The 26,691-nt window shown below is 41.7% G+C and overlaps 1 protein-coding gene across 9 annotated transcripts in view; it reads right to left on the bottom strand.

The window, feature by feature from the left end:
- LOC140428217 (AP-1 complex subunit sigma-2) overlaps window positions 1-26,691 on the bottom strand; it is a 110,370-nt gene that overhangs the window by 26,957 nt on the left and 56,722 nt on the right. For 2 of the 9 annotated variants that reach the window (XM_072514425.1, XM_072514434.1), the window contains 2 exons: window positions 23,038-23,138; window positions 159-1,512 (listed from right to left, as the gene is read on the bottom strand). The exons of 1 other annotated variant lie outside the window; for it this stretch is intronic. In XM_072514425.1, the coding sequence (XP_072370526.1) occupies window positions 23,091-23,138 (48 nt within the window). In that variant the 3' untranslated portion in view covers window positions 159-1,512; window positions 23,038-23,090. Of the gene's footprint in view, window positions 1-158; window positions 1,513-8,126; window positions 10,087-11,893; window positions 12,234-22,630; window positions 22,729-23,037; window positions 23,139-26,691 lie in introns of those variants that run through there. 6 more of the 9 variants (XM_072514427.1, XM_072514429.1, XM_072514428.1 and 3 more) reach the window with 6 other exon arrangements.

The raw sequence follows: 26,691 nt of genomic DNA, 5'->3' as shown, positions 1-26,691 counted from the left end.
GTCTCCAGCGGGAAATTGTAAATCTCTGAAACATCAACAAGTCATTATATAGTTATGTATTATAGTGTAATACACTTCAATTATAAATCAGTTGCATTGGTTCTATAGTAAGAGATTTACTTTAGAAATAGATCAATCTCCAAAAGGATAACCAGACATTTTTATATTAGAAAGAACGTTTATTACTTTGTGGTGTACATTTATGTTGCAATACTTACACTCCCGGGTTCATGAAAAATGAAGACGTTAAACCACTGGACGATCACACAGCTGGTCAGCAGCATTTAAACAGAAACAAGTGTGCCACATTTTTTGCAGAACACAAATTAGTTAAGCAATTGACCAAAAATGAAATTTAAACACTTGTTTATCGAGCTGAATGGCCTGATTTGGCCTTACGAACAAGATTGTTTTTGAAAAAAAAAACAATGTTGAATAAATTATTACCATAAGACCAAGCTCAGTTGAAGAACATACAAAAATGTTTTGGAGAAACAATCAAAATTACTCCCCCCATTGAAAACTACAATCATTTGTTAACTGAAAATACTTTGATTTCTTTTTACATATTTGGAATAGCTAAACTACATACTGTTTCACAATGAATTCAAACCTTTTCAAAATGTAAACTGATTATTAGTGTCAAATGAAGCTTCAGCAATCTTACTTCTGATGAGGGGCAGTTGTGCGAGATACCAGAAGTGAAGGTCTCACAACTGCAGAGGTCACACCAGTATCAAACGTTGTTCTAAGTCATTGGAAATTGATTTTCTTTTTACATGATTACGACTAAATCCCTTTCCTCATCCCCCTTATATTGCATCATGCTCCACTGAGTGACCCTTTTCAAGATGAATCTGATTTTATTATTAAAGATACAAGCAAAACCAAAGCCCACGGATGTAGGCTGCAAACTGCATTTAAAAAATAAATTAGTTTCCAAAACACAAAAATAGTTGTCAACACTGGTTTGCTTTGGTATATTGTCAACTATTGATTTCAAACACAAACTGAGGCTGGAATGTATGCGTGATACATAAGAAAAAGGTGTCAATCTGAAGATGAATTTTCACTACAGCAAAAAAAGGACAACTTGCATTTAACAAAAATGGATAACAAACATCATGTCCAATTCTTCGAGCCAACCACAGTGTCAACAGGGGGAGCTCAGTTTGTATAGACCAGTTAGCTTTCAGCTTGTGTCATTTACTGCAAATGGTTGCTCTGCTCGGAAATATTCGTCATTTTGGAAAAAGGAATCCTGTCAAGCCTCCATTTAACTCAGATTGTGAACTCAAAGATGTCTTGTTTCCCTTTTTATTTGTAACAATGAAAAATGTTGGCAAGTTCTGCGAACCAAAATAAAACAAGAGAAAGCATCCTGCAATAGTAGCCATACATTACAATTAAAGCAATGAAATCTAGATCGGAATATTTGGGGTAATGTTCACTTTAACGAACGACTTATGTGAGTCCAATTTCTTCCAGCACACTACGAGGGGTCTCAGCTTCCTGTGGAGGCAAAATTCAACATTTTGGTAATCAAATTTAAACACAATGAGCTAGTGTCGGAGTCAAATTGCGTGCTCAAAAAGTGGGAAAATAAAGAGTCACTCGAAAATGATGGTATGTTTGTGGGTGCCATATATGAAACAGTTAAAATAAACCTGCCTTGCTTTTCCAATTTCAACGTTTATTTTCTCCAATCCCTCCTTTAATGCAATGCTACACCAATACCTGGTAAAGATGATAGGCAAGGAAGTTCTTTCTATAGCTGGAGCCAGGCACTCAGGAGGTATGAACGAACAGCCTGCTGTGACTTCTCTCCATTGAGACAGGGTTCAGCTTTTACTTTGCATTCCCCCCACCCTTAAACGGACCTAGATTAATACCTCCAACAGGGAACTGAAAGCTCAAACCCAGAGAGCACAATTCCATCTAATAAGACGCACTAAGAACATTACTGCGCAGTACAGGCCCTTCTGCAGGCAGGGCATTCCACGCCCTTACTACTCTGAGTAAAGAACCTACCTCTGACATCTGTCTTATATCTATCTCCCCTCAATTTAAAGCTTATGTCCCCTCGTGCTAGACATCACCATCTGAGGAAAAAGTCTCTCTGTCCACCCAATCCTCTGATCATCTTGTATGCCTGAATTAAGTCACCTCTTAACCTTCTCTCTAATGAAAACAGCCAAGTCCCTCAGCCTTTCCTCATAAGATCTTCCCTCCATACCAGGCAACATTCTGCTAAATCTCCTCTGCACCCTTTCCAATGCTTCCACATCCTATAATGCGGCGACCAGAATTGCACGAAATACTCCAAATGCAGCCGCACCAGAGTATTGTACAGCTGTAACATGACCTCATGGTTCCAAAACTCAATCCCTCTACCAATAAAAGCTAACACACCTTCTTAACAACCCTCTCAACCTGGGTGGCAACTTTCAGGGAACTATGTACATGGACACCGAGATCTCTCTGCTCATCCACACTGCCAAGAATCTTATCATTAGCCCAGTACTCAGTCTTCCTGTTATTCCTTCCAAAATGAATCACCTCTCACTTTTCTGCATTAAACTCCATTTGCCACCTCTCAGCCCAGCGCTGCAGCTTATCTATGTCCCTCTGTAATTTGTAACATCCTTCCGCAGTGTCCACAACTCCACCGACTTTAGTGTCATCTGCAAATTTACTCACCCATCCTACGCCCCAGGTCATTTATAAAAATGACAAACAGCAGTGGCCCCAAAACAGATCCTTGTGGTACACCACTAGTAACTGGACTCCAGTCTGAAATTTCCCATCAACCACCACCCTTTGTCTTCTTCCAGCTAGCCAATTTCTGATCCAAACTGCTGAATCCCATGCCTCCGTATTTTCCGTAGCCTACCGTGGGGAACCTTATCAAACGCTTTACTGAAATCCATATACACATCAACTGCTTTACCCTCATCCACCTGTTTGGTCACCTTCTCAAAGAGCTCAATAAGGTTTGTGAGGCACGACCTACCCTTCACAAAACCGTGTTGACCATCTCTAATCAAATTATTCCTTTCCAGATGATTATACATCCTATCTCTTATAAACCTTTCCAATATTTTGCCCACAACAGAAGTAAGGCTCATTGGTCTATAGTTACCAGGGTTGTCCCTACTCCTTCTTGAACAAGGGGACAACATTTGCTATCCTCCATCTTCTGGCACTATTCCTGTAGACAAAGATGACTTAAAGATCAAAGGCTCAGCAATCTCCTTCCCAGAGGATCCTAGAATAAATCCCATCCGGCCCAGGGGACTTATCTATTTTCACACTTTCCAGAATTGCTAACACCTCCTCCTTATGAACCTCAAGCCCTTCTAGTCTAGTAGCCTGAATCTCAGTATTCTCCTTGACAACATTGTCTTTTTCCTGTGTGAATACTGATGAAAAATATTCATTTAGCACCTATCTCCTCGGACTCCAAGCACAGCTTCCCACTACTGTCCTTGACTGGCCCTACTCTTACCCTAGTCATTCGTATATTCCTGACATATCTATAGAAAGCTTTAGGGTTAGCCTTGATCCTACCTGCCAAAGACTTCTCATGTTCCCTCTTGGCTCTTCTTAGCTCTCTCTTTAGGTCCTTCCTAGCTAGCTTGTAACTCTCGAGCGCCCTAACTGAACCTTCATGTCTCATCTTTACATAAGCCTTCTTCCTCTAGACAAGTGTTTCGACTGCTTTAGTAAACCACGGTTCCCTTGCTCGACCACTTCCTCCCTGCCTGACAGGTACATACTTATCAAGGACACGCAGTAGCTGTTCCTTGAACAAGCTCCACATTTCCATTGTGCCCATCCCCTGCAGTTTTCTTCTCATCCGATGCATCCTAAGTCATGCCTCATTGCATCATAATTGCCTTTCCCCCAGGTATAACTCTTGCCCTGCGGGAAAAACCTATCCCTTTCCATCACTAAAGTAAACTTAATCGAATTGTGGTCACTTATCACCAAAGTGCTCACCTACCTCCAAATCTAACACCTGTCCTGGTTTATTACCCAGTACCAAATCCAATATGGCCTCGCCTCGTTGGCCTATCTACATACTGTGACAGGAAACCCTCCTGCACACATTGGACAAAAACGGACCCATCTAAAGTACTCAAAACTATAGTGTTTCCAGTCAATATTTGGAAAGTTAAAGTCCCCCATAACAACTACCCTGTTGCTTTCGCTCCTATCCAGAATCATCTTTGCAATCCTTTCCTCTACATCTCTGGAACTTTTCGGAAGCCTATAGAAAACCCCTAACCGGGTGACCTCTCTTTTCCTGTTTCTAACCTCAGCCCATACTACCTCAGTAGACGAGTCCTCATCAAACGTCCTTTCTGCCACCGTAATACTGTCCTTGACTAACAATGCCACGAGTGTTGATAAATAAGGTAAGAGACGAGGCCAAAGGTTTTCAAAAGCAGTAATACTTCACAAACAGAATAAGTGGGTATTATTCAGAAGGGGTAACAAGTTTGGAATTCACTGGCGACACATTATTAAAACTTACTTTGGCGTCCTAATTAGGGGTGTGGCAAAAGGACAAGAAAGAAAAAGTATAAGCATGCTGAAGATGGAAATCATCGTTATCCAGTTATCTACACTGATTAATATCTCAGCTCAATTCATTTACTTCATGCCCACAATTTGAGGGGAGGGAGAAGAGAACAAAGGTTGGTGGCAACACAAACAATTCTGCATTTCACAAGACGTCACAATTCAAGACACTTTTCTTTGAACCTTTCTGATAAAAAATTTAATAATTTCAAAGAAAATGATAATTGCAATGGAGAGTAATCCTCATAAGTAACCCCAAGGAGATATGGTGCACTTTTTGTGCCAAATAATGAGGTCAGTGAATAGGATTAACACGATTGAATAATCAATGTCTTCCATTTTAGGATTGCTAAAAACATCCTTAAAGCTACGCTACCCAGAAACTGCAACAGTATATCTGCACGTACAGAAAAAGTTTCAGCATGTTGAAGATGGAAAGCACTGTTATCCAGTTACCTACACTGATTGAGAGTGTGAGCCAATATGTTAACATAGCAGTGTGTCACAACTGGAAAGGACATGAGCTCTTAATTGCTGATAATCCATAGCATGCAAAATCTCAGCTAGGTTGCCTGTGACAAGGTGTCAAGCAGCTGCTTAGTACTGATGCAGAGGACAGAGTTACCATGGGCTGCCCTCACATGCCTCTAAGCAGAAAGGTTTGCCAGACTCTAAACTGAATGGTGTGCGCAGCTGAAAAGAGAACGTTTTATTTCAAGGCTACTTCCTGCACCTTTATGTTGGCTGCTTCTTCTCTGTAGACATAGGTGGACCATGACTATAAACATTTGGAAGTTAGATTTAAAGATGGGAGTGAAGGAGCTGAAAATAAAATCTGAAGTGCCGAATAGTTCAAAGTACATCCAAAGCTGGGCACCGTTCTAAATAAGCAACCAGTGAAAAGCACCAGAAATCTTTAAAGCATGAACAAATCCACAACAATGACTATATTGGATATATAATAATCTCCTTGACAAGTGAATTGCCCAAAGTTTTTAGCAAGTTTAAATTCTGCAGCAAAAGTTGAAGAAAATACCCCCATGAACAAAGATCTGTTTTAATAAGTAGGTTAAATGAGCTATTTATAAATGTTTCCCTTTATTAGTTTTGGACAGTTTTTTGATAAGTAATTTGGAGATACAAGCTCAGCTAATATTCCTCCAACTATAATTTGAACACAATCCAAATTGGAATAGGAGAGAGCTGGTTTTTATCAGATTCCAGGTGCTTAACTGTTGCACAATTCAGGGTAAACCATTTCGGACAGAGATGAGGGGACATTTCTTCACCCAAAGAGTGGTGAGCTTGTGGAATTCATTACCACAGGAAGTAGTTACATATTGAGACTAAAACATTGAATATATTCAAGAGGCAGCTGATATAGCACTTGAGGAGAATGGGATCAAAGGCTATGGGGAGAAGGCAGGATTAGGCTATTGAGTTGGATGATTAGCCATGATCGTGATAAATGGCGGAGCAGGCTCGAAGGGCCAAAAGGCCTCCTCCTGCTCCTATCTTCTATGTATCTCTAACTCAATTTGAAACTGCCAGAGCAAGCTGTGAGATATTAATTTTAAACCAAATTCCAAGTATCATTAATCAGTACTATGGTAAGGATCAAGAAATGTTTAAAGCCAGCCAATTAGATCATAGTATTGGTCTCTTAACATGGTTATGTGCGAGTGGACCCATTCTGTGCAGGAGATTGGATTTATTTGTGTGCTCACAGACTCAGCCCAGCAAGAATCAGCATAATGTATTTGGATCACATAACTTACATACAATTTCGCTATCAGTCTCAAAGCTGTAATTTACCAATTTCTACTCAATTTGGGGATTTGTGTCTTTTCGAATTAGCATCAAATTCCATAGCATCCCTGCCGAATGGTCCATCGATTCAGCACCGACTGTCAAAAAGAGCACCCTACCTAGGCCCTTTTCCCTGCCTTATCATGGCCAATCCACCTAACCCGCACATCTTTGGACTGTGGGAGGAAACCCATGGAGACATGGAGAGAAAGTGAAAACTCCAGTCACCCAAGACCGGAATCGATCCCGGGACCCTGGCACTGTGAGCCACCGTCTTTTCCCAGATGTGCTGTGCTTTGAACCTGTGCTCATAATGTGAGCTTGCCATTTCTGCATTTGACCCTACAATTTCTAACCTACTTTAATCAGATTTACAAACATTGTCTTATTCTTAAATAGGTTGAAATAAACAAACACATGGAACACCTGTCACAAACTAACCTTATTCCCTTCAACAGAACCTTCCATGCAGACAACCATGACCACTTAAAAGAGAAACAGCAGCTGCATAGAAACACCACGTCTGCTAGTTCCCCTACACGTGTCTCACCATCCTGACTTGGAAATATATCGCTGTTCCTTCACTGTTATTGGGTCGAAATCCAGGAACCCTCCCTAACAGCACTGGGTGCACCTACACCACATGGACTGCAGCGGTTCAAGGCGGCAGCTCACCACCACCACCTCAGGGGCAATTAGGGATGGGCGATAAATGCAGGCCCAGCCATCGATACCCCATCCCATTAAATTAGTAAAAGATTGGACATACTGGTCAAGAGGACTAACCTAACTTCCTGCATGCAGCTGTGTATGAAGATACCCATCTGAACTTCAAGAAATGCAGACCCAAATACAGTAATCCATTTAATAACGAATTGTGGCCATGAAAAAGCTTTAGGATAATTTTAAGTGGGCTGATAGGCCTATTTGACAATTTGATCATTTTTAATAAACAGAAAACTCAAGCTTATTAAATAAATACCGCTTTGGAAGGCATCATCCCTGTGTTTACTGTAACCTCCCAGGTTAGTTTAGGTAAAAGCATGAGGCAGCATCCTCAAGGTCTCATCTTCACTGAGAATATATTCAGACAATTTAAAGAGGAGACACCACTCTGGCATGCATTTCATATTCCAAAAACAGCATTTAGAAGTAGGATTAGGGCAGCACGGTGGCACAGTGGTTAGCATTGATGCCTCAGGGACCTGGGATCAATTCGAGCCTTGGGTGACTGTGTAGAGTTGGCACTTTCTCCATGAGTTTCCTCTGAATGCTCCGGTATCCTCTCAGTTCAAAGATATGCAGGTAAATTGCCCATTAGTGTCCAAAATATTAGGTGGGGTTACTGGGTTTAAGGGGATAGGGTGGGGGCAGAGGTCGGATGCTCTTCAAGGGCCAGTGCAGACTCGATGGGCTGAATGGCCTCCTGCACTGTAGGGATTCTATGATTATAATTGAAAACAGTTCTTATTAAAAAGATAGGTGCCAGCAATTAAAACCAAGAGATGAAATTGTTTGCAAACACCAAGCAAATGTTTCTTCACAAACATTGTTACTGAAAATAATTGGTTAAAAGACCAGTATAATTCCCTCCCAGAAAAACATCTAGTTTAATCACTGGTGATTAGTTTAATTGGAGCAGTAAAGCTCAATAATCTCAGACATGAAAGTGTAACCTTGGATGGCTGTGAACTTGCAGGATGGAAGCAGAAACTATGGAAATTGGTAAGTGAGTTGTTAAAACAAGGTTATGTTTTTTATTCAAAAACCTTTCAAGAAAGATGATGTTGTTCATCATAACCATGCTCATACAGCAATGTCACCATTTCTAATCAGTTAAAAACATTAAATACACAACAGATTAGCAATTAGAAGCTTAGATGCATATAAAACATAGCCACAGAAAACAGCATTTGATGCATGCAGGGACGTTTTTATTTATAACATGCCAGAGAAGCGTGCACTTTATAGAACATAAGCTGTTACTTACAATTACTAAAAAAAAACATCAACAATTTCAGTAAGTTCAATGCACAGCAACAAAAGCCAAAAACAATCATAGCAGAACTTGGAAGCAAACATCAGCTAGTGTAAAATATACACTTCTAAAAAACATTGAACTTTGAAAGCAAGAATTGATCCCTGATATCTTTGTACGTGACCCTAATATTACCTTGCCTAAGGTAACTCTTCCTCTTATTTCTTCCCCCCCCCCCCCCAACAACAAAACAAAGAGCTCTACTTGGGTCCCAAATAAAACTGCATCAATCCAAGACCGATAATGCAGAAACATACTGTTAAACATAATTCATAGTGCTACAAAGATGGGCTAAAACAAATATATACTGGGAATAATCACAGTATTTAACTACAGAAGAGCCTTCAGATAGTCTGTGATGATTAACAGACTTGTTTGCAACTACATCAAATCATTATTTGGTATGGTTTCTAACGTCTTAGTGAAAATTGAAGTGGCAGTCTACAGTTTCCATGACCACTTCAAGATTCACCTTCACATTGGTGGTTTCAAAAAGGCGGTTCCAGAAATCCAGGCTTCAGGCTCATGGTAAACTGATTTAGATTCAGTGGAACTCCCTGATGTGCTCACCTGTAATCATCTGTATCTTAAGAAAAAGATAAATCAAAGCATAATTGCAGGGGTACATGGGGTTAAAAGCTGAGCAGTTTTAACCTCTCAGATTATGGGGGTTGAAATAATAACTTGCCTGAAAAGACAGCCTGTGAAAGGCAGGCTGGCAGGTATTTGCTGTTGCAAAAGGAAAGGAGTATTGTAGACCAATTGTTTACTACGAAGGACAGAGCAAACTACTCGGTCTTGCGAGTCTGGGTGAGGGAGGGGGACAAACCGCCATAGGCACCAATAGAAAGGTAACGTCTCTTGCTTTGGCAACAGAACTAATTCATTCATTTGGTCTAAGTAGCTATCCAGATGATTTCTATCGCTGGGTAGCAACTTCAAAGTAAGTTTGACTTGTTATATGACATTGCAGCTTCTAAAGGCAAGTGTCAAGTTTACATAGCACGAGTTAGATGGCCTTACTTCAAAACTTCCAAAAGGGGAAAAAGCAAATCAAACTTGGTTGATATAAAAATCAATGCTGCAAGAAATATTGTTGAGTACCAAAAATATTAGTTAATATATAGATATAAAACTGAAGCAGGCATATGCATTAGGCCATTGTAATGTAACCTATTGCTCAGATAGTGAACCCCACTTTGGGGAAATTTGGAGTTCATACTTTTTCCCTGGCCAGGTCCATTTTTAACAACATTTTACACAAAGAAACACACAAGCGTTTACTGGAGGAAGAAAAATAGCTCTCATCTTCAAACTCATTTCTTCAACAGAGTCCTTTAACAAGTAGAAATGATCAACACGGTACAGTTTTAATCAGAAGAGACAGGGGAAGATGGAGTATGCCATGAGATTGTCACTACTGCACTGACATATTTTCACCAGTTCCACACTACTCTATCACTGGCTCCTTTGCCACAATATGCATACATGTCTCAGATGCCAGTACTTTGTGCTTGCTCAGCTACCTGCACTGCTGGTGATTTATTCACACCACTTTGTGAACAAATCCCCCTACAGTCACTCACTGATTGCATTCTTTGCCATTTTCATTGTGCATCCAGAAGTATTCACTTTCTCTGCTGACCAGAAAGCTGAAGTGGAGAGCATGAAGGGAAAATATATATAAAAATCCATCAGGAAGAAAGAAAAACATCAATAAAACAAATTGGAAAAGTACACAAGAGACTGAGGGACAGTAAAATATACCAATCCTTCCACTCAAACAAAATATGCAGCCTGGTCCAATAAATGTCGAATTGCTATTATAAAAGGCAAGGTCACAGCATCAGGTTACATTATCAAAACTTCATAGAATCATATCATCGAATTTACAGTGCAGGAGGCCACCATTCGACCCATCAAGTCTGCACCGGCCCTTGGAAAGAGCACCCTACTTAAGCCCAAACCTCCACCCTACCCCCATAACCCCACTTAACCATTTTGGACATTAAGGACAATTTAGTGTGACCAATCCATCTAACCCGCACATCTTTGGACTGTGGAAGAAACTGGAGCACCCGGAAGAAACCCACGCAGAACAGGGAGAACATGCAAACTCCGCACAGACAGTTACCCACGCCTGGAATCAAACCTGGGACCCTGGCGCTGTGAAGCAACAGTGCTAATCATTGTGCTACCGTGTCGCCCAAACTTATGTAACCTTGGCTCCTAATGGTGTGGAATACCATTCCAGCAGCACCTCTCAGCCTGAGGCCAGCATACCTTCACCTGGGTGAAGTGGGACACATGGATAATCCCTGCTTTCTCTAACAGAACACAACTATGTAGATGGACACCTAATACACATACACCATAGAATCAAGAGTTTGAAAGAACCTAATTATCACCAACTGCTAAACTACATTGCGGGGGAAGAAGTTGCTTCAAAAATCTAATACTGCAATGATAACAAACATAGTTTGGTGTCACAAATGTGTAAAGCACTGAACAGAAACACTTAGCATTGGCACAGAAGGTATAAAGCTACCTTGCATATGTTGGACAGCAGAGGGAAAAATTCCAGACAAACTGAATATCTCTTTGGTAATGATGCACTGGAGTTAAATAAGTGATCCCAGTATGACACAACAAAACTGCTGTGCTTCTTCCGAGGAGGCCATAGCTCGGTGGGAAATGTAGCCCCCCCCGACCCCCCCCCTGCGGGCATTTTGAACCTTAGGAAATATTTCAGCATGCCGTGCATTAACTCTTTAAAAGCATCTCCACGGGGCGGGGGGGGGCAAGGCACAATAGAGTACAAATGATATAACCATTACAAACACAAAAGGAACTTATCGCATGCCGGCAAGTTTCTTTCAACTTATAACTCTACAAATAGAGGCACAAACTACAGTCATAAAACAATGTCAATCAAGTTTGCAATTTAACTCAATATTTCAGCTTACTGTAAGTGCGACGGTAAAATGGATTAAAACCTATATTGAGTTAATTTTTTTCAACTAAAAAAGTCAGACTAAAACCCAGAAAGGTATGGGGTTAGGGGGGGGGGGGGGGGGAGAAGAAAGCAATTGATTTTCTAAGGTTGCATATATCAAGAGCAAAGCAGCAACTAGCGACTTTTCTGTGCTCTGTGCTCCAGATCAGCAATCCGTTCCAATCCCGTCTTACCCATTGCTATATCCCCCAAGACTAAAGCTGATTCCAGACTTGTTTTTAATCGATTACCACATTCTGCAGACTATTGCAAATTTCTCATCATAAAGATGCAGCATTATCAATAGCCATTAATAAGGACTTCTTGCTTGAAAAGTTAGTGGAAACCTAGTTACATAACCATGACTTGAGGATTTCCAGAGGAGGCCAAATACCGGGATCGGAAACCTGCTTAATGCATATTAAAATGGCAGTGAACCCAAATGAAACGCCCAAAATCCAACATAACTAATGTTGCAGCTTTATGATTGAAACAAAGATTACAAAGAACAAGATTGCAATGAACAGAGCACAGACATAAATTGCATATAAAAGAAAGACTTGTATTTGTGTGGTGCCTTTCAAAACCTATGCACACTAGACTGCTAGAACACAACAAAGAGCAAAGCATTGATGTTCTTGTTACGTTTAGTTATTTGCATTATGTTCAATTGAACAGCTTCATACAGCTCAGGACAGCATTCCAGCAACAGCAAAGCAGCCATCGTCACCTCCTCTGAATCACCACCAGGCAAGATGAGCCAAGGCATTAGTACACGGGAACATTAAAATATTCGTGGCGCGGCTACAGGGGAACAAAAGAAATAAAATGCCAACATTGTCTTGTGTAAAAGAGCATGCAGATCATATTAACACTTTGACAACTGGAGGATGAAATTCAGGGTCAGTATAAAAAGATAACGTATACAGATGTTAAACTCCTGGTCCACCCATGCAGAATGAATTCATAAATGCTGAAGCCTGTCACCATGATATCAAATCAGAAATCAAAACGCAGAAGGTTAACAAGAGGCAACAAATACAGCAAGCTGAAACAAGAATGCTGCGTCATTACAAAGACAGCTTTTAAAAAATATATTCTACCGACACAGATTACATTGGTTAATGAACAGCAATCACCAACAGATAGGATTGCTTAAGCAGTTAATGGCTACATTCACATATCAAAAACATTGATGAAAAACTACAATGTGTTTGAATGGCAAAAGGAAGACTGGGGAAGGGGAAACGATATCTTGACATCTTCCAGCATAGCAAGACTGTATCAAATCCCTTGCAAAATCTCACTGCAAATCGTTTTACCCATTTGTCAATTTAAGATGAGATGAAGAGACAAAACTGCATACTAACCTCCCAAAGGCAAAGAACATCAATTTTACAAACAGAACACTGCAAATAGACAGCTGCTCCGTCAGACTGCCTGAAGAGATGATATAGGCTTTACGCTTATAGATCTCCCCAAGTCAACACAGAAAATGTTACACCATCTATTCCCTTCACACACAAAAAAACATTCTGGAAACACACAAAATACACAGATCTACCAGGATCTATGGAGAGAAATTGCCTGTACAGTTGAATCTAAATATTAACCTGCCTTTCCGCTCTACAAATGCATGCGTATTACCAGCATGTCCTGCTTTGACGTTAGGCCTCCACCTCAGTTACAGTAAATAGATAACTATACACAAAGGCCCAATTTCAAATACAGAAAAGTTTTAAGTTTTGATAAAGGGCAATCATTAGAAATGAGTTCTAGCATTCTGAACAGATTTTTGAAACATACCCTTTATACTGACTACAGTTTCCTTTCAGTCTCAGTCTCAATTTTTAAAAGGTAAAATTATGCTCATTTTTAACAGAAGTTCCCAACAAGATTTTCATCCTTTAGCATATCTACTTCTATAGTTGTTTGTATGGACTTTAGGAAAAGCTTGACAAAGTGCAACATAAAAAGCCGGGTAATTGAGGATCCTGGATTAGGAGGGTCGGTGTCAGCTTGGTTGAAATATTGATAAATGTTTTCGAATGGGTGGTAGTCCTGTGGTGGTACCCAAGGGTGGGCTCTGAGACCAGTGTTTCTTTTGATGCATATAAATGTTTTGAATACAGGAATTTAGAATAAAATTGCCCAATTTGCTGATGACACCAACTTGGAGTTGTGGCAAACAGTCAGGATGATACATAGATAGACTAGCAGAATGGGTGGGCATGTGGTAGATAAAATTTTAGATAAAGAAATGTGAAGTGATGTATTTGGTGATAGGGGTTCGGAGAGACAATACAGATTCAAAGAACAAAAGAACAAAGAACAAAGAAAAGTACAGCACAGGAACAGGCCCTTCGGCCCTCCAAGCCCCTGCCGACCATGCTTCCCGACTAAACTACAATCTTCTACATTTCCTGGGTCCGTATCCCTCTATTCCCATCCTATTCATGTATTTGTCAAGATGACCCTTAAATGTCATTATCGTCCCTGCTTCCACCACCTCCTCCGGCAGCGAGTTCCAGGCACCCACTACCCTCTGTATAAAAAAAAACTTGCCTCGTACATCTACTCTAAACCTTGCCCCTCTCACCTTAAACCTATGCCCCCTAGTAATTGACCCCTCTACTCTGGGGAAAAGCCACTCTGTCTATGCCCCTCAATTTTATAGACCTCTATCAGGTCGCCCTTAACCTCCGTCGTTCCAGTGAGAACAAACCGAGTTTATTCAACCGCTCCTCATAGCTAATGCCCTCCATACCAGGCAACATCCTGGTAAATCTCTTCTGCACCCTCTCTAAAGCCTCCACATCCTTCTGGTAGTGTGGCGACCAGAATTGAACACTATACTCCAAGTGTGGCCTAACTAAGGTTCTATACAGCTGCAACATGACTTGCCAATTCTTATACTCAATGCCCTGGGCAATGAAGGCAAGCATGCCGTATGCCTTCTTGACTACCTTCTCCACCTGTGTTGCCCCTTTCAGTGACCTGTGGACCTGTACATCTAGATCAGGGGGTTAGATAGGGTAGACAGTGAGAGCCTTCTCCCGCGGATGGAAATGGCTGGCACGAGGGGACATAGCTTTAAACTGAGGGGTAATAGATATAGGACAGAGGTCAGAGGTCAGAGGTAGGTTCTTTACGCAGAGTGGTGAGGCTGTGGAATGCCCTACCGGCAACAGTAGTGAACTCGCCAACATTGAGGGCATTTAAAAGTTTATTGGATAAGCATATGGATGATAATGGCATAGTGTAGGTTAGATGGCTTTTGTTTCGGTGCAACATCGTGGGCCGAAGGGCCTGTACTGCGCTGTATCGTTCTATGTTCTATCTCTCTGACTTTCAATACCCTTGAGGGTTCTACCATTCACTGTATATTCCCTACCTGCATTAGACCTTCCAAAATGCATTATCTCACATTTGTCTGGATTAAACTCCATCCGCCATCTCTCCGTCAAGTCTCCAAATGATCTAAATCCTGCTGTATCCTCGGACAGTCCTCATTGCTATCCGCAATTCCACCAACCTTTGTGTCGTCTGTAAACTTACTAATCAGACCAGTTACATTTTCCTCCAAATCATTTATATATACTACGAACAGCAAAGGTCCCAGCACTGATCCCTGCGGAACACCACTAGTCACAGCCCTCCAATTAGAAAAGCAACCTTCCATTGCTACTCTCTGCCTTCTATGACCTAGCCAGTTCTGTATCCACCTTGCCAGCTCACCCCTGATCCCGTGTGACTTCACCTTTTGTACCAGTCTACCATGAGGGACCTTGTCAAAGGCCTTACTGAAGTCCATATAGACAACATCCACTGCCTTACCTGCATCAATCATCTTTGTGACCTCTTTGAAAAACTCTTATCAAGTTAGTGAGACACGCCCTCCCCTTCACAAAATCTCTCACTAATACGTCCATTTGCTTCCAAATGGGAGTAGATCCTGTCTCAAAGAATTCTCTCCAGTAATTTCCCTACCACTGACGTAAGGCTCACCGACTGGCCTGTAGTTCCCGGGATTATCCTTGCTACCTTCTTAAACAAAGGAACAACATTGGCGATTCTCCAGTCCTCCGGGACATCACATGAAGACAGTGAGGATCCAAAGATTTTTGTCAAGGCCTCAGCAATTTCTTCTCTAGTCTCCTTCAGTATTCTGGGGTAGATCCCATCAGGCCCTGGGGACTTATCTACCTTAATATTTTTCAAGACGCCCAACACCTCGTCTTTTTGGATCTCAATGCGACCCAGGCTATCTACACACCCTTCTCTAGACTCAACATTCACCAATTCCTTCTTTGGTGAATACTGATGCACAGTTCTAAAGAGTACAAGAACAGAAGGGCCTGGGGGTGCGTATGTACTGATCTCTGAAGGTGGGAAGACAGTGTGAGAGAAAAAAGCTTATGGGATAAGGGATAAGAACAAAGGATGCTGGAAAAATTCAGCAAGCCTGGCAGCATCTGTAGGGAAAGAAAATGAGAGTTAATGTTTCAAGTTTGTCTGACTCTTCGTCCAAAGCATATGCAATCTTGGGCTTCATAAATAAGTCATCGAGTACAAAAGCAGGGAAGTTATGTAGAACCGTCATAAAGTTCTGGTTATGATACAACTGGAGTATTGTGTCCAAATCTGGTCACCGCACATTAGGAAGGTTGCGAGGGTGCTGGAGGGCATGCAGAGCAGATCTACCAGATAGTGCAACGGTGGGGAGGGGGGGGCCCACAGTAGGAAGTTTGCGAGGGTGCTGGAGAGCATGCAGAGCAGATCTACCAGATGGTGCAACGGTGGTGGTGGTGGTGGGGGGGTGATGCTGAGAGAAGGGGGAGAGCAAGAATTACAAAACTCTGAAAGGTTCTTGGATTTACTTACACACTCATAGAATGTTTATAGTACAGAAAGAGACACTCTGTCCATCGTGTCTGCGCCCTGTCTGCAAATCGAGCCACCCAGCCTGATCCCACTTTCCAGCATATGGTCCGTGGCCCTGCAGGGCACAGTACTGGAAGTGAATATCCAGACACTGTGTGAATGAGTTGAGGGTTTCTGCCTCCACTATGCTGTCAGGTAGTACGTTCCAGAACCCCACAAACCTCTGGGTGAAAAAGATTTTCCTCAGCTAGATACTAATCTTTCTACCAATCACTTTAAATGTCCCCAAGTGACTGACCTTTCCAGTCACTCAATCCAGGCCCCTCACAATTTTATACATCTCAATCATTGCTTGGTTAGAAATGCAATTGATTCAACCTCATCAAAAAGGCATTTCCTTTTATTAATGTGCAATATTCCTAATACATATTTCACTGTACTTTGTAATTTAACAGATCCCCAAGGCTGTTATTCAATGTGTTTCTTTGTTGGAAGCCTGTGCCGTTTTAAAATAATTAGATCCAAAACAGTTCAGCCAATGTCTACTGCATCACAATGTTGCCTGGCTTCAGTTTTCACTTGTAAATTGTTGCAGAATTGGAAACATTAAAGAGACTTGCATTTATATAACTACATTTATATAGGTGCTGAAGCTCAGAATTAGATTTTGCTATTCTTAGATATTGTTTAATCAGCTGATTCTTTTCTGTGCAAGCCTTGTGACTCAGAGGCAACAGTGCTACTCACTGAGCTATGCCTGACACTTTGTGGACAAGGGTTTAGATATTATTCAGACAACTTGAGTTAATGTGAAGCTATTATTAACCAATTTGATCAAGTCACAGGACTGACTGCTAAAGCTCTGGTCTATAACTGAAGTGGGCCGTTTCATTAACTCCACACATTTCACTGCGAGACATGTGAAACAATTTTGGTTGTCATGCCTTCAAAAGAATGTCCGCATCTGCTGCCTCACAACACCCAGGTTCAATTCCAGTCTTGAGTGACTGTGTGGAGTTTGCATGTTCTCGCCGTGTCTGCGTGGGTTTCCTCCGGGTATTCCAGTTCCCTCCCACAGACCAAAAGAGGTACAAGTTAGGTGGGGTTACAGGATAGGGCAGGGGTGTGGGGCTCTTTTAGAGAGTTGGTGCAGACACAATGGGCCAAATGACCACCTCCTGCACTTTATGGATTCTATGAACAGGTTCTGACAAAATAAACCAGGACATTGTCAACCTTGCAGAATACTGTGTAAATTGCAAATATATTTCACTGGACATTTGAGAAGTGGTACATTTTCATAAGAGTAATAGAGAGGCCACAATATCTTCACAAAAAAGGATTAAACAGAAGCTGCTGTTGAGAACATGGGGCCCCTCAATTTTCTTTGTCTCTACTATCATACTCGCTTTTCATTTCCCCTCTCTTGGGTGTCTTCTCAAATGCCTTGCAGCCATTCCAGATTGATTTCCATCTTTAATAAGATAATCATTCTCTTCCGCCTTTCCAAACAAGCCAAAAATATTAGCACTGCCTCCCTCAGCTTCTGCACTGGGCGATACGTCATCCTCAGTCATTTAAACCTCCATCACAACTCGTTATTGCCCCCTCTCCTCAGAGTTCATTGATCTCCTCCTCTTCCTTCAGATAATGGTCACGAGTTGGCCTTTACATAGCCTTGCCACTCCTGTTGTGCCAATCACAGATAAGGCCATTTCTAATATTTTTCTTGCACTGCTGTCCACCCACTCTTGTCCTTTCCCCTCCCAACCCTCCTTCTGTGTCTGCCCCTCGTGAAATCACTCTCCCAATTCACTTACACAACTACACACCCAAAATTCCAAATGTCTATCCTTTGCTCCTCCATTCGCCACATTTCTACAGCTACTAATTGCTGCATTTTTAATGTCCTAATCCCAATTAAAACCAATACTTACTTACTCTCACCCAGACATTGCCTCCACATAAAACATTATTGGAGTTGCTCTGGTCTACAACTCATTATTTCAGAATCATTCTGGAATGCAAAGATAAACTCTCAAACTGCTCTCCCTATATTCTCTTAGCTCCAACAATGTATTTCTTTGTCACCAAGACTGAGGCCATGAAATCAGCTGCCTCTGCAATTTCCCGCCCTTTGCCTTGCCCACCAGGAGAAACTTCCTTTAAAGCTCACTCTGTCCTGACTTATATCGTGGGCAGCACAGTAGCATTGTGGATAGCACAATTGCTTCACAGCTCCAGGGTCCCAGGTTCGATTCCGGCTTGGGTCACTGTCTGTGCGGAGTCTGCACATCCTCCCCATGTGTGCGTTGGTTTCCTCCGGGTGCTCCGGTTTCCTCCCACAGTCCAAAGGTTAGGTGGATTGGCCATGATAAAATTGCCCTTAGTGTCCAAAATTGCCCTTAGTGTTGGGTGGAGTTACTGGGTTATGGGGATAGGGTGGAGGTGTTGACCTTGGGTAGGGTGCTCGTTCCAAGAGACGGTGAAGACTCGATGGGCCGAATGGACTCCTTCTGCACTGTAAATTCTATGATAATCTATGATATTGTTCTCTAGTTTCCTATCTCCCTCATGTACTCTCCAATCTCATCCCTTGCCCATTTAACCCTATTCCCACTAAAATGTTGACCATCCAACTTACCCTATTGGTTCCTATGTTATCTGCAGTACTCTCTCAAGTGCTGTCAGCTCCTTCTGCTGTCACCCCCCTCTCCTCAAAAAGCACTTTAGGTCCCACCATCCTTGCAAACCCCTGGCCCATCTCTAACCTTCCTGTCCTCTGCAAAGTCCTTGAAGGTGGAGTTACCCGCCAAACCTGCATCCATTTTCCCATGACTTCCATGTTTCTCCAATCAGGCTTCTTTTCTTTTTAAAAAAAAATTTAGAGTACCAATTCATTTTTTTTTTTCATGGGGCAATTTTAGTGTGGCCAATCCACCCAGCTTGTACATCTTTTGGGTTATGGGGACGAAACCCACGCAAACACAGGGAGAATGTGCAAACTCCACACAGACAGTGACGCAGAGCCGAGATCGAACCTGGGACCTCGGCGCCGCGAGGCCGCAGTGCTAACCCACTGTGCTACCGCGCTGCCCTAGGCTTCCTTTTCTGCCAAGTGACATCCAGTGTGCCTGTGTGAGCTGGCAAGATGGATGCAGAACTGGCTCGGTCATAAAAGAGGGTAGCAGTGAAAGGGTGCTTTTGTGAATGGAGCTGTGACGAGTGGTGTTTCTCAGGGATCAGCACTAGGACCTCTGTAGTTTGTGGTAGAAATAAATTATTTGGAGGAAAATCTAACGGGTTGATTAGTAAGTTTGCAGACGACACAAAGGTTGGTGGAATTGCGGATAGCGATGAAGACTGTCAGAAGAAACAGCAGGATGTAGATCTGTTGGAGACTTGGGTGGAGATAGCAGATGGAGTTTAATCCAGACAAATGTGATGTAATTCATTTTGAAAGGTCCTACACAGGTGAGAAATATACAGTAAATGGCAGAACCCTCAAGTATTGACAGGCAGCGGGATATGGGTGTTCAGGTACACAGGTCACTGAAAGTGGCACGGCCGGGCATTGAGTATAAAAATTGGCAAGTCTGCTGCAGCTGTATAGAATGTTAGACCACACACCAGAAGGATGTGGAGGTACAGAAGAGGTTTACCAGGAAGTTGCCCGGTATGGAGGGCATTAGCTACGAGGAGAGGTTCGATAAATTCGGTTTGTTCTTACTGGAACGATGGAGGTTGCGGGGCGACCTGACAGAAGTCTACAAGATTATGAGGGGCATGAATAGAGTGGATAGTCAGAAGCTTTTCCCCAGGGTGGAAGAGTCGATTACTTGGTGACATAGGTTTGAGGTGTGAGGGACAAGGAATTTTTTTTACACCAAGGGTAATGGGTGCCTGGAACTCGCTGCCGGAGGAGGTGTTGGAAATAGGTACGATAGTGACGTTTAAGGGGAGTCTTGACAAATACATGAATTGGAGGCGAGGGATATGGACCCTGGAAGTGTACAACGTTTTAGGTTAGACGGGCAGCATGGTCGGTGCAGGCTTGGAGGGTAAAAAGGGCCTCTTCCTGTACTGTACTTTTCTTTGTTCTTTGACTACCAATTTCCACCTCCATTCAATCCTCCAACTTCACCCTGTCGCAGTTCATCTGCAGCTGAAAACCTTAACAGTGCTTTTGTTTCTTCTGGACTTGATATTTTAATGCTCCCTAGTCGACCTCCCATGTTCTATACTCTGTAAAAAAAGGTCCTTGTCCTGATTCTCACTAGATCCTATTCACCAATTATCCATTGTGCTCACTCATCTACACTGGCTCAGAGTCAAGCAACTCTCAGTTTTAAAATTTGCACTCACCCTTCTTTTCAAGCCACTCCATGGCTGCTCCCTCCCTATCTTTTTAATCTCCTCCTGCCTCACAGCCCTCATATCGGCGCTCATCTCATTCTGACCTTTTGATCATCCTTGATTTTCATCCCTCCACCATTGACGGCCATGACTTCAGATGCTGGGCCCTACACTCGCGAATTCCTTCCATAAAGGTCGCCACCTCACTTTCCTACATTAAGACACCTTCAAATCTACCTCTTTGACTAAGCTTTTGTCACCTGACTTAATATCTCCTTATGTGACATTCATGTCAGGTTTCGCTCTTGAATGTTCCTGTAAAATGACTTGGGCTATTTAAAAATGTTATAGTTACTATACAAATGCAAGTTGTTATTATTGTTGAGGAACACAGGGATTGAGGATACAGAGTCACTAAAAGTGATGACACAGATTAACGAGGTTATTAAAAAAGGCAAACCAAACACTTTTTTTTCTTCATATAAATTTAGAGTGTCCAATATCATTTTTTTTTCCAATTAAGGGGCAATTTAGCGTGGCCAATCCACCTACCTTGCGCATCTTTGGATTGTGGGGGCGAGACCCACACAAACACGGGGAGAATGTGCAAACTCCACACGGACAGTGACCCAGAGCCGGGATCGAACCTGGGACCTCGGCGCTTTGAGACAGCAGTGCTACCACTGCGCCATCGTGCTGCCCTAGGCAAACCAAACACTGGGTTTCACTTCTAGGGGAACAGAATTGAAAAGTTAATAGAATATTATGCACTACATTTGAATAAACAAACAATTCTGGTTTTGATAATATTAAAGTGCTGGAGATAGTGCAATAAAGATCAACAAGGATTATACTAGAAATGACTTTTACATGAATACCTGAAGAAAACGAGACTTTGGGCTTATTTTTAGGTTTTGTGCCTTCCAGTATCCCATCAAGTTATGGCTGTATGAAAGTCGCTATAGTCCTCGAGGATCACAGACTGCTCTCCCCTATGAGAGAACTGACTGGTAATGATTTAATCTGAGGGTCACCATACCTCAGGTGAGGGGCAAGGTTGAGAAAGGCAGGGCCTTCATGAATAACCTCAGCCAGTACAGATATTGAACCTACGTTGCTGGCATCACCCAGTATCACTAACCAGTCATCCAGCCAACTGAACTAACCAGCACCCCCCGCCCCCCCCCCCCCCTTCCCCCACCCCTGTATATAGCTGTATACAAATTAAGTGGAGGATTCATTGGGATAAAGAGAATTCCACTACATATGCCCCAACCACATCTACTGCACAAAGCCAAAGCGACCCCACGTAGCCTCAACTTCAAAAAGGTTACTTTTCAATCAGCTCATCAATAAAGCCAACATTTCAGTACAGTATCTATGGGATATCCTCTTCAGCACGTTCATAAGACAGTGATTCAACATTTGAAAGAATTAAACAGTGAAGTGTGGAAAATGTTTGTAAGTAATTCAAAATATATATTCTTCCTGCTTATCTGTGCATAATTTAATCAAAAGAGAAAACCAAAGATCGCTTTTATAAAGAAAAAAAAGAAATTGACAAAGGAAGAAATTATGTATCTCCTTTTATCAATGTGTGAGCCTACGGAGTTGGATCTCACTCAACTCTTCATTTTTAAAAATAAATTTAAAGTGACCAATTCTTTTTTGCCCAATTAAGGGACAATTTAGTGTGGCCAATCCACCTACCCTGCATATCTTTTTGGGTTGTAGGGTTGAAACCCACGTAGACAGGAGGAGTATGTGCAAACTCCACACGGACAGTGACCCGGGGCCGGGATCAAACCTTGGTCCTCGGTGCCATGAAGCAGCAGTGCTAACCACTGCGCCACCATGCTCCCCGATCAACTTTTCATTTTGATGATGTTTTGTTTTCATCAACACTTGGACGAAATGCCAAATCGTTTAAAATTATATTTTAATCAATTGCACAGCCTCACCTGAAACACCAACATTCAAAGAGATGACAGATCTTCTCGAACATCTACAGAGATGTGTGTAGTTGTTTCAGATCCTCGATTTTGATGCACCAATGTTACTTTATCATAATGTTAAACAGAAGATAGAATAGAGTTTTTAAAAGAAAGAAGCCTGCTGCAAGTTAAGCATTGCCTTTTCACAATGTTAGCTTCAAACAACAGGAGCAGCAACAAGGCACCAAGTCATTGCAATCATGCAAATTCCAAATAGGACCAACACCATCACCAACCTACGTTGTGTTCTTTCCCCCAATCTTTTCTACCACATCAGGCAATTTAGCAATTAATGCCACGGAAATTCTGCAAACGTGCATCATTCATTATGCTCCCAAATTATACCCATGCCACTCAAATGGGAAAATAGTTACCAATGGTCTGGATGGGGAGCCATAACAGGCCAATAGCCTAAGATTTCTTTCAATCATAAGATATCGTCAGCTGACAAACTTCCCCAGTCTTCATTTTGGTTCTAAAACACAAAATTAAGCAGCATGTGAGAATTATTGGTTTTCCTTCAGCGTTTATCCGGAACAGGAGCATCGTTACAACATGATAGAACAAACTCATACAATTAAATATCATGCAACACATGGTTTCTCTAGCAGCAATCCTGAACAGTGGTCACAGGCGGAGGTTAGTGCAAGGAAGTTAAGAGCAGGACATGAAGTAAGGAGAACGCAGCAATATAAAGGCTGGAGTTTTACTGTTTAAAGTCATTAAGCTATTGCTTTATTCGAAGCTAAAATCTTGTACCATAATTGAAAATGGCGGCTGAATGCAGTAATGTGTCTTTATCATGATACAGTGCATAAAACTTGGAAACGGTTAGTTGCTCAATAGATTCTTATTTCATGTCCTGTGTGCGCAACAGGAATAAGGAATTAAAATCTGGGTTCGAAAAAATTGCATCTCAACTCTGAACACAAATACTCCATAAATCAATAATAATTTGTTGAGAGTCCCAAGTCAAGCACACAAATGATACACGATTGGGACAGGGTCCATAACCATATATATTTGCACCCTGCCAGCTAGAACTCGAGGCCAAAGAAGATTAAAATGGTCTGTTGAACATAATTTCTCTAATCTGATTTTAAGTGCACAGAAATCACCATATAATCATAGTATAAACTTAAAACTAGGAAAATTATGACAAGACTTGCCAATAGTGTAACGGTCCTTCTATGGAATCACCAATAAAGAAAGTAAGAAATGTTAGACTGGAGTTAGCGCAAGATTAAAGTTATGCTGCTAAATATTTAATCTAAACCGAATACAGCTTTACCATGCAAAAGGTCAGAAACTAACATTTTTGATTTTGAACATGATGGTGCGAGGAGAATGGTGCCAGGCAATATCAGTTGGTCCATAAATTGTACCATCTCTAGCTTTTTGCACATACTGTCACAAGATAAATCATCAGCAGACTCTGATAGCTCGATATCTCCAACCTTCCATACCACAGAGAAATCAAATTAAATCAAAACAGCTGAAATCCAAACGAATTACTTCATAGAGCTGAGAAATTGGGAGGTTCTATCAGAGAAAGCACAAACTGGATGTAGAAGTAGAAAAAGTTGTACTGCTCGTACATTGAAATTATGGTGCAGAGATTCATTGTTTATCTAACCATGCTTTCAAACTGCAGGGTCTATCCTTTTGGAGAAGGGGACCAGATTCAGAAACTAGGGTGTTGAATCTTAATAAAGGGAACTATAAAGATATGAGGCGTGAGTTGGCCTTGATAGATTGGGGAGAGTTACTTAAAGGGATGACAGTGGATAGACAACGGCAAAGATTCAAGGAACGCATGGAGGAACTACAGCAACTGTTCATTCCTGTCTGGCAGAAAAGCAAAGGGTTGTAAGTGGGCCAATCCATGGCTTACAAAGGAAATTAGAAATAATATCCGATCCAAGGAAGAAGCATACAGATTGGCCAAAAAAAAATAATAGGTCTGAGGATTAGGAGCAGTTTAGAATTCAGCAAAGAAGGACAAAGGGATTATGAAGGAGAAAGTACATTACGAAAGAAAGCTTGCAGGGAACATAAAGACTGACACCAAGAGTTTCTGTAGATATGTGAAAAGAAAGAGATTGGTAGTGAGAAATGTAGGCCCACTACAGACAGAAACAGGGGAATGCATAATAAGGGACAAAGAAATGGCTGAGCAATTGAATACATACTTTGGTTCTGTCTTCACAAAAGAGGACACAAATCAGATACCAGAAATGCTGGAGAATAAAAGGTTAGAGAGAGGGGAGAACTGAAATAGATCAACACTAGTAGAGAAATGATGCTGGGAAAATTGATGGGACTGAAGACAGATAAATCCCCAGGGCCTGAGAATCTGCATCCCAGATTGCTTAAGGAGGTGGCTTTGGAAATAGTGGACGCATTGGTGGTCATCTTCCGGGATTCTATAGATACTGGAACTGTCCCTGCAGATTGGAGGGTAGCTCACGTCACTCCGATATCGAAAAAGGGAGGTAGAGAGAAAGCAGGGAATTATAGACCAGTAAGCCTAACATCGGTAGTGGGGAAAATGCTCGAATCCATTATCATGGACTTTATAGCGGAACATTTAGAAAGCAGTGGCAGGATCAGTCAGAATCAGCATGGATTTATGAAGGGAAAATCATGCTTGACAAATCTGTTGGCATTCTTTGAAGATGTAACCGCTACAGTTGACAAGGGGGAGCCAGTCGATGTGGTATATTTGGACTTTCAGAAGGGGATGGGAACCGATGCAGGAGGTTGGAAGGTAGTAAAACAGGGACAGAAACAAAAGGCAGTAAGGGGGAAAAGTGTAAGGCAGAGAAGCCATAGTCAAAAATCAAAAAGGGCGACAGTACAAGGTACAGTGACTGAGGGGAGCTCAGTGAATAGGACCAGTAATACTAAAAGGAATGAAACGGGAAGTAAAAACATTAATGGTAAGCGTCGTGGCAGGTTGTTACATGAAGATATGGATTCAACGATAAGGAAAATTAGGAGAAAAGTTAAGAGGAAATATAACTTAGGAGAGGTTACTGATCGAGGTGTTAAGATTCAGAACAGAGGTAAAAAAGCCAACATAAGTGTACTTTACCTGAATGCTCATAGTATTTGGAATAAGGTAAATGAGTTGATGGCACAAATCATCATGAATGACTATGATTTAGTGGCCATTACTGAAACATGGTTAAAGGATGGTCACAACTGGGAGTTAAATATCCAAGGGTATCAAACTATTCGGAAGGACAGAGTGGATGGTATGGGAGGTGGTGTAGCTCTGTTATTTAAGGATAACATCCGGGCAATAGTAAGGGATGACATTGGTGCTATGGAGGATAAGGTTGAATCCATTTGGGTGGAAATCAGGAATAGTAAGGCGAAAAAGTCACTGATAGGAGTAGTCTATAGGCCACCAAATAGTAACATTATGGTGGGGCAGGCAATAAACAAAGAAATAACGGATGCATGTAGAAATGGTACAGCAGTTATCATGGGGGATTTTAATCTACATGTCGATTGGTTTAACCAGGTCGGTCAAGGCAGCCTTGAGGAGATTATTATAGAATGTATCCGCGATAGTTTCCTAGAACAGTATGTAATGGAACCTACGAGGGAACAAGCGGTCCTAGATCTGGTCTTGTGTAATGAGGCAGGAGTGATTCATGATCTCATAGTTAGGGATCCTCTCAGAAGGAGCGATCACAATATGGTGGAATTTAAAATACAGATGGAGGATGAGAAGGTAAAATCAAACACTAGTGTTTTGTGCTTAAACAAAGGAGATTACAATGGGATGAGAGAAGAACTAGCTAAGGTAGACTGGGAGCAAAGACTTTATGGTGAAACAGTTGAGGAACAGTGGAGAACCTTCCAAGCGATTTTTCACAGTGCTCAGCAAAGGTTTACACCAACAAAAAGGAAAGACGGTAGAAAGAGGGAAAATCGACCGTGGATATCTAGGGAAATAAGCAAGAGTATCAAAGTGGCAAAGATTAGTGGGCGACTAGAGGACTGGAAAATCTTTA

This window comes from Scyliorhinus torazame, chromosome 8 (assembly GCF_047496885.1).
Source record: "Scyliorhinus torazame isolate Kashiwa2021f chromosome 8, sScyTor2.1, whole genome shotgun sequence".
Taxonomy (NCBI): Eukaryota; Metazoa; Chordata; class Chondrichthyes; order Carcharhiniformes; family Scyliorhinidae; genus Scyliorhinus; species Scyliorhinus torazame.
Note: the sequence above shows the minus strand (reverse complement) of the source record. Positions and strands in the feature narration are given on the sequence as shown.